Below are 12,607 nucleotides of genomic sequence, written 5' to 3' on the forward strand. Positions count from 1 at the left end.
ATATACTCTTTTCCGTTTCCTAATTGCGCCTTCCCTATCCCCTTGGATCTTAATATGAGTGGAACTCTCTTCAGGGACAGAAATAATTGAAACATTATTACTAGCAGGAGCAAGGTTAATTTCTGCTACAGTAACAATTGTATTAGCCAAAGTGTCATAGTCTACTCCTAACGCAGGTTCTGCCTCAGGAATCGGAGGCTGGACTTCAACCATAGAGGTAGAGTTTGCGCTATTTCTTACCGGTGTTTTGGCATTGGCAAGAGGCCCTAATGATGAACGTTTGAGAGTCATAAGTTCATTGGATAGGCGTTTCTCCAAGATGATAATTTCTTTGTCGATGATGGTGTTCGCCCTGATAAGGAATTTTTCCATACCTCCAGCAGTTGGAAGACTTCCAGTTATCGAGGATTTGCTCCGTGTTTCTCTACCAGCCATAGTCCCGTTAACAGGTAGATGCTAAACAAGTTAGGGGGGTAGCCCGGTCCGGTCACTGCTGGTCACGAACGGGCACAAACGGGCCCGCTCTTGGCCCGGTCTTCGCCCGACGCCGCTCCCGCGTGCTCCCGCGCAGCAGGGCACAACAGCCAAGATATAGGAGTGGTGACAGGCTGTGGGCGTGGCAACAAGGAGAGCGGACCAGGTGGTAGCTGTTGGTCAGGCAGGGACTCCTGGGAGATGGAGTCCCTGCAACGCTCGCAGCCCTGTTGCACGCCCCCGGCAAGTTCCTCGCAGCTAACAGCTCCCTTGAGACTTCCAATGGGCTCACGCTTGATGCGCGATGCGGCACCCTCCCTTCACCTTCTCCACCGGCTCCACTGGCTCCCAATCCTCAAGCGTGTGAAATTCAAAATCTGTCGTATTGTCCATAAAGCCTTGTATAACAAAGGTCCTCTTTACATCTCTAAGAAACTTAAGCCTTACATTCCCTCCAGGACCCTCAGATCATGAAGCAAATCTCTTCTACTGGTTCCCAGGGTTAGGAAAACGAGACTAGGTTGGAAATCTTTCTCCTACCTTGCTCCCCTGTACTGGAACCAACTTCCTATTCACCTGAGACAATGCCCCGACTGTCGACGCTTCAGGAAACTACTTAACACCACCTTGTTCTGAATTATTCTGTCAGCCCGCACAGTAGCTTCGTCCAAAGCACAGAGATACCCGTCCGCCTTGCGATGTGCCTATAGATTACTGATGTTATGGATATGTAGATACCCCTGTCACCCCGTGGACGAAGACAGAGATGACATTTGTACTTTGTGCAAAAAAAACCTTGTACAGGGCATTGTGATAATATTGTAAGAAGCTAGAATTGTAAACAAATTTAGTTTCAGAGAAACTAATCGAGCATTGTCGCGCATGCAAATGTGTACAAAAGTTCACGTCTGAAATGTTAATGTGAGGACAATGTAGGAAATAAGCTGCCTCACTACATGGGCCTAACCTGGGAATATACCAAGATAAGGGGGCAGACACACCTTTCATCTCCACTAGCAAACCAGTTTCATTAATCAATTTGGCATGTTCACTTTTCATTTTTTTCACTCTTCCTCATTAGAAAGATGGACCCACCTTTGCTTGTTGGGGAACAAATACTAAAATTGGGGGGAACAAATTCTTAATATCCTACTGCAGAGCCTCAGGTTAACCAGATGAGTCTCTTATGCCAGATCATTTAATAGAAAATGGCGTCATTCTCTACAGAAATTGCTAATACAAATCATGTTTGCAAGGCTGCAAGGTATCACCTCATCTCCCTTATGGAGTTAAGTTGAGCTAGGTGTTGTCAAAACGATGAAGACTTTGTTGTTGAAGTAAAAGAACAAGTTTACTAAGCACAATGTCACAACCTCAGGGCCACAGCTTCAACAGAACAGCAATGACAGTTCAACCTTCATAACCAATGGAATGCACTAACAGTCGCAGAGGGGAGGGGACACCAGGTGAGGGGAAGGAACCAAGTGGCTAACAAGGTACATACAAACTTGTATTCATTTGAGTATAATTCATACTATAGATTATAGTAATAAATGCAGGTACAATATAAATGAATACGTATATTCACAACAACATCCCAATGTTCAGTCACAATATCTGCCTGCTAGCTGTTTACACTCATGCATGAGATCTGAACTTCTACACATGCCCTGATGATGCACAAACGTTCATCTATAGAAAATGATGAAAACTCTTCTCCACTGAAGTACATTCCGGTGTGTTTTCCCACCAGTAATTATATCATCTCAGTTAGATTACCACAGAGGACTATATCAAGATCTTCTAAAGTAACAGCCGACTTTACTGTAGAGTCTTCAGCCTATAGCAGTACGTTCAGTGCTTCTTCTTCCTGTAAGTGACCATAGAACTCTTGCATGGCGAGCATTGCCTTGACAGCGGTGGCGGGCCAGATTCAATTCAGAGCTTTATGCAGAGCTCATCACACATAATGTTGCACAAGATCACAAAGTGCTGCACAGAATCTTCCTTCTTGTCTAACAGATGTAATCATTGTTACCCCATCCCCACCACCACCACCCCTAAGCGTGCTCGCCTGGCCAAGGAACAATTGCACACTATCAGAAAAGTCAGAACAGGAGATTGAATGTTCTACTTGATGGTAGCTAAACTAAAGCCAGAATTAATTGAAGAACTGGGTTTTGAGACGCGCTGGTCTTAGAAACGATGAAATAATGACACAAATGTGCTCACAATGAAATGGGTAGTTTAATGAGCGAAGGAGCTCGCAACTGCACAAGAGAGCGCCGAGAAACAGAATAACCCAGACCAGAAAGGATTGGAACTATGCCAGTCTTCTGGCACACCAATGGTCCTTGCACTACTGAAAGGTAAATTGCAAAGGTAAATAAGATTAAGAGAAAAAATAATGAACATAGAAGAATTTCCATTTACATAACATAAGATAAGATAAGTAATACGAAAACGTCAGTGCTCCATTACTACTTAATTTCACAGTAATAATAGGTAAAAAGATTACATGTAACACTGGGCCAAGTTAAGAGTCATTTTATGTCGGTGAACTGTCACTGAGGAAATGTGGCATAAGGGCCACACCTGCTGACCTTCGAACTGGAGAACCTGGTTCCAAATATTGCCTGCAGGAGTAACAAATATATGCCGTCTCTTACACCAGGCAAAACACATGCAGTGTATATTTGTAGATTTAAAATTGTCCCAATTTGCATACCTGGCCCACATGTTTTTTGCTATCTGATTCGCTGACTGGGGCCACTTTTATTTTGGTGCCAGGCCTATCTTTTGTACCGATCTGATCCGGGCAGTAAGGCACTTGGGCCAAATGTGTTAGACATAATTCTGCAAAAAAATATAATTGGTTTTCTTTATAACCTATCCCTTTTGTAGTAAATCTGACCTTGCAGCGCGATGAACCCACTTGTAGAAAGTAAATACTCTACAAGAATAATTAAGTAAACATACTATAAAATATGCAAATCATCCTGTAGAGTTCCCAGTAATTAACTCCAGTGTGAAGTAAGTACCACTATCGTTCACAGAACGCTTAATTTAATTTCCCTTAGTCACAAACATTCACAACATCCACCTGAGTGTTTATAGCACCAGCATTTACGTATGTTCATCAGTCCACCATATGTGCTGCAGGCTCGCTGGTCATGTGCTCTGCATTTTTCTGGAGAAAGTTTATTAGATTTTGTAGTAAATCTGTCTTTGTTCCACTTGATTTACATCAAATCGCGCGCTGTGGTGCTTGCGGAGTCTAAGGTTTGAAAACGGGTTCTTGTTGCCATTCTGCCATCTAGTGGTTATAATTTATTTGGCAATCTGTAGAGCTGATTAGATGTTTAATGTCTCTGCTGTTTTTTTAATTTATAGATTTATGTGCAGCCTAGAAATGTTTTTGTCGCGTTTATGTTTGAGAGCTTGGAACCTCGTTATCTTGTTTCGACAGAGTCAGTGATAACAGCGGAATGTGGCCTATCGGCTAGATCGGTCGATCTCGAAGTGGGGGGGAACAGGTTCGAGTCTTGCAGCAAGGACATCAACATCTTGTGATTCTGGGCAAATCACTCAATCTTCATTGTCCAACAAAGTATCCGTCTATAACGCAACTGGTGCTCATGTAAAGCGCTATGATACCTTCGACCCGAGTTCGCGCTATATAAAAGCAGTAAACGTTTATTTTTTGATACTGTGAATAATATAAACATTCCATACATACAATGCCACCCGACTGCTTCGATCCATTTTGCTTATTTTAGTGATTGCTACATTTCACTTGGCTTCCAAGGGAGGTAGAATCGTCTCTACTCGGACAGCAATAACCTGGAATGACTTGCCTCTTAAACTCTGTCACACTAAAGTAGGCAACTAGTCAAGAGCACGGGAGCCCAGGCTCTATTTAGGTTTCGCCCTGGCCGTTGCAACTGCGTAGCAGTTCCTCCGCCCAGGGCGAAATCTTATGATCCTACATATGGGGCTTTGGTTCCGCCTCTGTCTTCCATTGGCTAGCTCCATAAATGGAGGCTAGCCATTGGAAGAGATTGGCTGTCAATCACGCTTTCCCCGTGAAAACGCGATTCGGGGGCGTTTCTCTGTCTTTTTTTAAGTCCCGCCCCTTTGTCCTGGGCCGCGCTGTGATTGGCTGCCGGCCCGGGACACCCCCGTGACGTCATTCCCCGGGCCGCGCTGTGATTGGCTGGCCGGCCTGGAACCGGACTTGTTTTGTCTGTGTAGGTGCATGCTGTTCCCTGCGAGGAGTGTTGTCAGCGACTATGTGATTCGCCCTGTAAGCGCTGTTGTTTTTTGTGTGTGGGCGCTTGCCGTGCTCAGTGCGTGGGTGCACGCTGTGCCCTGCTCGGGGGTGTCATTGCGGTTGCATTCTGTGTCCTGTTAAGCAGTGTTATTTGAAGTGAGTGTATGGGGGGGGGATGGGCGGGGGTTTGTTTTTGTTGCCGCCGGCGCACGATGTGCCCCGTTGAGAATGTTACTGTCGGTGAGGGCATGATGTGCCTGCGAGATGTTGTTATCGATGTATAGTATGCCATCGAGGGCGGGGGTGGAGGTCCTCCTCCGGATGCAGCCCTGCCTAGGATTGGCTGCTCTCGGGGTCGGTAGTACTTTGTTTTTTATGCTAATGAGGAGTTGGGGCTTGTAGATATTTACGTTCAGGCGGGAGACGCCCTTCATTCACCCACATGGTCGCATAAAGGCCGCATTGGCGCCACTTTCGCTCCTTTTACTAGCAGTCCGCGTTTATTTTCCCCTTTCTGTGTCCGCCGGACGCTGCTGCTCAAGCTCCCCGCAGCCCCCTCCCCCCGAGCTCGGCGTCCCGCAGCCCCCTCCGCCCGGCCGCTGATAGTAAAGGGGAGGGGGCGCGGGCGGGAAGAAGGCTGCTGAGTGGTGAGTGTCTGCGCGGCGCATGTTGTTGACATGACACCTGTTGGGGCCGCATCCCCCGGCGGCCTGGGCGCCGCTCCCTCCCCGGGCTTTCTCGCGGGGCGGGGGCTGGTGTTGGTTGGAAAAGTGTGTATGTTTTGTTAATGCTTCTTTCAGGCGTTTGTTCGTGCTGGTCGCTCTCCTAGGTCTTTTGGCGCAGGCGACGTGTTGGTTTGGCGAGGTCGCAGGGTGTGTTTACACTGTAGTGTGCTTCGCTGTGGCGCACGTGTCTATTACGGGAGCTTTTTTGTTGCTGGCGGTGTGAGATTGTGGCGTTTGCTGCCGGCGAGTGGATGGATGGGGAGCCCTGGTGCAGGTGGTGCGAGCGCGGTTGATTGTGGTGGAGGCGCGGTGCGTGTTGTCGCGCATGGCACCTCCTCCTCACTATTGCTGTGGGTGTCTGTGAGGGAGATTTAAATAGGCGCTGCGCAGTGTTGCTGCTCGCACGCGGCGGCCATGAGGGTGAGGGGGCTTTGTGCGGCGGGGCTGCCGCGGTGCGCTCCACGCGGGCGGGCGCCCGTCCTGTCCCCGCTTCCCTTGTTTGGGACGCAAGCCGCGCTGCTCTGGCTATATCTAGTACTGCGGGGATTGTGGCCGTGCAGGGTGCGCGGCCTCCGCCATGTTGGAGGAACAGGAGGCAGGCAGTGCTTGAGGGGGGAGGGGCAGTGCCACCAGGATCGTCTCCTACGGCCTGCCGCTGCACGCCCCCCCTCGAGAGCGGTGAGCCTGGGTCGACGTGGCCTGCCGACCGCCCCTGTAAAAAAAAAAACTCGCTGCACTTTCAAAACCCCGCAGGTGGTCTTCTACCCGCTCGCTTTCCACCGGTGTGAGGGCTGCGCGCGCCCCCTCCCCCGGCCTGTGCTGCGCATACTGCGGCGGCGCCACGAGGCAGCAGCGCGGAGCACGCAGCGTGCGTGCGCTCGAGCGCCCGGCCAGGGAATTCCCTCCCGCTCTGCCCTAAATTCTCGCACCTGTCGTTATCGCTTGCAGGTTCTCATTTCCTCTGCATTTCCTACCCACGTTTCACATGCTTGTTTCTTTCTTATCCCTCCTATATTACTCTCCTAGAAGTGGCTTGCCTGGTTTCGTAACTGTTCCAGGAAGTGAACAATTATAAAAGTGAGAACATGCCGGATAACTTTTGCCTCCCTGTCTTTCGGTTTAGTCCCTGATTTTTAGTTTATTATGTTAAGCATTTTTATTATTTAACTTTCGGCATTATTTATTCAAACACTTCTGTTTTGAAGTAGAAAAAAATCCGACACTTACAAATTTTAGTTTGCACAGTGGCACGTTTTTAGTCATGTCAAAGAAGAGTAGATTAATACTGTTTTCCTTGCGTGCGACAGGCAGGACAATTTTCACACCTACAATTCATTTGGTCACCCATGTCGGGTAGGGTTGAGTTGAGGGTACTGTTTATCAAGTAATGAGCATGGGCGGGAGGTTTTTAAGTTTCGCCTGTGTGTGTGTGTGTGTGTGTGACTGCTCCTGGGTGTGTGTGTGTGTGACAGCTCCTGGGTGTGTGTGTGTGTGACTGCTCCTGGGTGTGTGTGTGTGTGACTGCTCCTGGGTGTGTGTGTATGTGACTGCTCCAGAGTGTGTGTGTGTGTATGTGTGTGTATATGTGACTGCTCCAGTGTGTGTGTGTGTGTGTGACTGCTCCAGTGTGTGTGTGTGTGTGTGACTGCTCCAGTGTGTGTGACTGCTCCAGCGTGTGTGTGTGTGTGTGACTGGTCCAGTGTGTGTGTGTGTGTGACTGCTCCAGTGTGTGTGTGTGGGGGGGGCTCTGGGTGTGGCTGGCTCTGGGTGTGTGGGTCTGGGTGTGTGTGTGTGTGTGTGGTAGTAATTGCTATCTGCTGAGCTCGTCCGTAGGGTACAATAGTTCTCACATTTGCGAGATATTAAGCTATTGGCAATGTAAATGACAATGCCATTTATTTATCTGTTTTCAAAACCAACACATAAATACAAATTTTGTCATTTACAATGCCAATAGCTCTAACTTCTCCAAAGGCGAAACCGTTGCATTGTAAATGCTTGTTCTTAACAGGGTCACCTGACTGTTGAGGCCTGTTTTGGATGGGGGTGGGGATGTGTGTACGTTAACGCGGCCCGTGGAGGGAGTTGCAGTGGGGCAGGTAGACGGGGCGGGGGAGGGGCAGGGTGGAGGGTGATAAACCCCGGAATATGGCTGATTGCAGGTAAGTAAACAATTAAATTAATAAAACGAATTTAGTAGTGCGTCCTGCATTGCATTTTGCAATGCAGGGCACGGAACGAAATTCGTTTTATTCATTTAATTGTTTACTTACCTGCAATCCTCCATATTCCGGTGTTTATCACCCCTCCCCCACCCCGCCTGTATGCCCCACCGCAACTCCCTCCACGGGCCGCGGCTGGCCTAGAGGGGGTCTGCTGCATGACGTTTCCAGTAGGACACTACATTCCGCCTAAAATCCAAAAGATTAAGACAATTCCAACCGCCTCAAGAGTGTTGTTGGAGTCAATCACAAAGCTTGCATTGGTGGTGTTGCTTGACTCCCTGAAGACAGTCTTGACCTACTGCAATCTGTTGTAATCTCTGCTCTTAAACTTGCTTCTGGCATCCGTCAGTGGGGCGATATGAGGTCCACCTCTAGTGCCCGTGGAGGGCCATTGGGTGGGTTGCCACCAGACTGCTTGTGGTCTGCTTAGGGTCTGCATGTGTGCCACATCTGGGCCACTGCAAGACAGCTGAAGAGCCAGTGCCTGGTTGCTCACGCAACCACAGGGGTAGATGGATCCTGGTCAGGACACGCTCTTGCCATCTGGCTCAGCATGCAGGCAGCGTGAGCAGGTAGTCGCTGATTGACTTATACTCCAAAGTATCACTGGTCCTTCTTCTCTGTAGGTATAACAACAGTGTTGGACTCCACTCTGTTTGTTCGTTGCTCCATGGGTGGTAATGATGAAGAACAAAACAGGGGGTTGGTCTGATGGGATTGCCAGACTTTTGATGAACCTGTATGACAAGAGACAACAACTTGCCTTGATGTTACCAGGTATTCTTTCTTGGGTCATCAACAACTTAGAGTGATGGTGGCCAGGTTGCTGGCAGAGGGGGGGGGCGGGAGTGGGGGGAAGGGGAGGGATCTTTTGGTTGAAGAAAATAAACCCAGTTTTTTCTGTGTTTAGTTTAAAAAAGTTGAATCCATCCGTTTAACAATGCCTTTAACCCTTTCGCAGCTGGGGTACTGTGCTGCTGTGCTGGGGGGTGTGGGGGGTGCGCACAGCGCCCCGGTGCTCGTGACGAGCTCACGCAGCACAGTGGCGCTGTTGCGTGCCCGTTTTTCGGAACGTTCTGCACAGTGGAGGAATTAGCCCCACGTGCGAGCGTTGCGCGGCTCATGACGAGCTCAGCTCGCCATGAGCACACGAGCACTGTGCCTCATGACAAGCTGAGCTCGTCATGAGCACGGAAGAGATTAAGGTAGTTTTTGAATTTAAAGAAGGTTGCCTCTGAATGCTCTCAGAACGAGAACAGCAGTTGCGTGTCTTCTGTATAAGTGACAACCTACACTCCCAGCGGACTAAGTCTGAGGCCCTGCGGCACCCCACAGACCAGGGGTTTGGACGAGGAGTAATAGGTAGCTGCGAGCGCTGTTCCAGAAAAGAACTAATCCAAGACAGGACTGTACTCTGAAGGCCAAATAGCCTTAACCTATTCAGCAAGGTGGGATGACCAAACATGTCGAACGCTGCCAACAAGTTGAGCAAAACCACCATGGCAGAGGAACGGCAGTCCACAGCTTCTCTGACAGACTCAGCTACTTCCAGTAAGGCGGTTTCAATGCTGTATCCAGCACGGAAGCCGGATTGAGTGTCATGCAGCAGACTGTTTGTCTCAACAAAGTATGAGAGTTGGTTATTTACCAACTTCTCTAGGATCTTTGTGGGGGCCGGCATTAGCAGTAACAGCCGGTGCAGGTAAAAGCGGTGGGGTGATGGGGCGGGGTGTAGTAAACTGATGACGACGAGGGAAAATAAAAAGTTTATTTTTTAAAACACTTACCTTGCACTTGCCACATCGCTGACTCGGTGATGCGGCGAGCGCAAGGTAAGTGGCTTTCTTTTTTTACATTTTATTTTCCCTTGTCGTCGTCTCTCTACTCCCCAACCTCCCCCTCCTCACCACCCCATCGCTCTTTCCTGCACCGGCCATCACTTGGCATTAGACAAATGGGCCTGAAGTTGCTGAGCATCTAAAATGGTCACAATTAGTACTCAGCACACTGTCACCAATGGTTGTTCAGTTTCTGCATCTGAGGGCGTGGAAAGGCTAAAGAATTTGTTATCAGCCCTTGGGTGGTTCTTATACGTGGCTATTTTCTGTCACTTCCCGGGAACTGTGGTGTCAGCACAAAGCTGCGCAATGCCATCTAACGGTACGGGAGAGTAGTGCTATGAAAAGGTTTTCGTGATCCAGTGTGGCACTAGTGTCTATTCTAAGGTGAGGAGACAAATTAATAAAGGAATTCATTAACTAGATTCATTTTAATTTTAAAATGCTGGCGTAGAACTTGTTGTACGGTTGCAATAATGGGGTAGATGTAGTAGTAAATTACATTTCAAATGTACCTTAATGAATCAGCATCTGTCGATTTAACGTAGTGCTACTTTGAGATAGTGGACCTGTGTGTAGTAATATACAACTGCTCTGGATGCTACTGGTTCATATTGTGATTTTTTTTCTCCAATGTTGATAGTTCTGCATCAGGCAGGCACGTCATTTCCTGTGCCCCCTGTCATGTGATGTAAATTACAGTGATATAATCGTAGGGTCAAAGGTCACTAAATTATATTTCTTGTGATATTCTACTGCTAACAAGTAAGTTTGGCACCTGACTATTTCTAAATATTGTTGTTCACAAATTATTGATAAACATGAGAACGTGTTTGCCTGGTGTGTGCTGTTCATCTCTCCTCTCTTACTGTTTCTTTCATTATATTGTTTCCTTCCTTTGTGAATCAAGCAGTAGAACAAGTCCTTCAGCTGCTGTCTTTATGATTGTGCTCCTGTATCTTTTTCCTTTTTCACTGTAGTCCTCTTTTCCAGCCCACAGCTTTGGTCTCTGTCTCAGAACATTCTGCATCTCTGTGGATGTGAAGTGACTCAGGTCTAAGTGCCACTGAGGATCTTTAGTTGATATGTGCTGAGGTTTTGGTTGTGCTATTCTATAGCTTTTTCACATTTCGGGTTGAGCCTGTTGGCTGGTTAAGGATGTACACTTAAAAGGGGGGTATTGAGGACTAGGACAAAAAGAAAAGAGTATAAACATTATTACTACAGGTGACTAACATTTGTTCTTTGTTGGAATTGCTCCCCAGGCATTCGCTCTGATGGAACAACACCTACACACATTATTCTTTTTAACGAGATGTTATTTCTTTTTGACAGAAAACCTCGTGGTGAAGGCAAAAAATGCCGGAAAGTCTATGGTATGGAGAACAGAGATATGTGGTGCACTGCTTGCCGCTGGAAGAAGGCCTGCCAGAGGTTTGTTGACTAATAACCGGGACCACCATGCCAGTGGGCAGATATTGCATCAGGACCCATTTCAAGCTGCACTTATGATGACAGACTGTTTCACTCCATGGCTCTTTTATCAAAGACTAATATAGCTTTGCAATTTGAAAATAGCACTTGGAGCCAAGAAGAAAAAGCACTTACATAGAAATGACTTTGAGGACGGAGAGAGCCAAATGTTTTTTGATTATGGAGCAGCTATTAGAATGGCTCATCTTTAGATACCTGCATACATTCGTGTTCCTTTAAACAAACTTTTTTAACCATCCTAGGAACATAGGAATTGAACGTGAACATTTATAGCACTTAAGTCAAGTAGCAGCTCGTTCACTGGAAAGAAGGCCCTTTTTATAAGCTTTCTGACAAAAAATACTTGTGGTTGGTTTGCAGCAAAGCAAAGTATAAGCTACATTTTTTTCAAAAGCATCCATTTTAAGACTGAACATCAAGACAGAATAATGCTCTTAATATTAATGGTCTTACTTTAATTTTTTCTATTTTTTGTACTTGGTTTTGAGCATTGGATTTCTTGGATTTCAAGACAAACTTTGTGGAGTTGCTGATAATGTTGGTTATGGATGGGATGATCACCAGCAGATCTCAGCAAGCTTTGGGAATCGAATCAAACGCGGATAGCATGGGTTGATTGACCATTGGTGATTTAGGCGAAGAAGGTCATTTGCACTACAATTATACTTCCTTCCCTGCTTTTTGGAAATAAGGCTTATCCTAGCAGCCACACAATCACTTCATCTGTTACTGAACGCCTGTCTGAACCTCAATCTGCCGCTCTGATACTTTTATTTCTGTTTGAGAGGTCATCGGGAAAATGACCAATTCAGAGTTTGGATAAGGAAATTCTGATAATTGTCTGAGCACATAAGGGAGACAAAAACAAGATGCTTATTTCATTCCTTAACGCCATGAATGTAGTTGTGGCAACAGGGCAACAGTGTCTGTGGACAGGCTCAAGCTGCAGAGATTCTACTTACTCCATGTGGAAAAATGATTCTGAGGCTTCCTTTGTAATGTGGCTTTTATCTTGATCCTCGCCTTGAGTGTTCCACTATTTTAAAAGTAGGTAAAGTAGAAAATGTGCATAGCCCGTGTCTATAGCCATAAGCTGCACATATTTGTAGAGCAGGACTCGATGCCATTTGGCACTTGATTGTCACATTTCGTGCTCCAACATTTAAAGAGCATATATTTTAACATGTATATATAATTCATGAAATACACATATATTCAAGAGTACATATAGGTATATATCTGTATATATATATATATATATATATATATATATATATATATATATATATATATATATATATATATATATATATATATATATATATATATATATAAAATATTCGCTCTCTGCCCCAAAGTACGCGGCACTCTTTTCGGCGGGTGCAGTCCAAGCGCGTCGGAGCCTCGCGCTCTCTATATTCAAGCTCAATCCCTCCCGGTCCCGGGTGGGAAATAAAGACTGCACACACGGGAATCTTCAATTCAAAAAGCAACTTTACTCGCACAGATGCGTTTCGGAAGCCACGCTTCCTTCCTCAATGTTGTTACTTCGCAACGCGCGCCGAGGCGCCATTTTAT

The 12,607-nt window shown here is 46.7% G+C and overlaps 1 protein-coding gene across 1 annotated transcript in view; it reads left to right on the forward strand.

The window, feature by feature from the left end:
• ZNF704 (zinc finger protein 704) overlaps positions 1-12,232 on the forward strand; it is a 657,857-nt gene extending 645,625 nt beyond the window's left edge. Inside the window, exon 9 of the mRNA XM_078685607.1 lies at positions 10,871-12,232. Coding sequence (XP_078541733.1) covers positions 10,871-10,982 — 112 coding nt within the window. The 3' untranslated portion in view covers positions 10,983-12,232. The remainder of the gene's footprint in view (positions 1-10,870) is intronic.
• The last annotated feature ends 375 nt before the right edge of the window (positions 12,233-12,607 follow it).

This window comes from Lissotriton helveticus, chromosome 4_1 (assembly GCF_964261635.1).
Source record: "Lissotriton helveticus chromosome 4_1, aLisHel1.1, whole genome shotgun sequence".
NCBI lineage: Eukaryota > Metazoa > Chordata > Amphibia > Caudata > Salamandridae > Lissotriton > Lissotriton helveticus.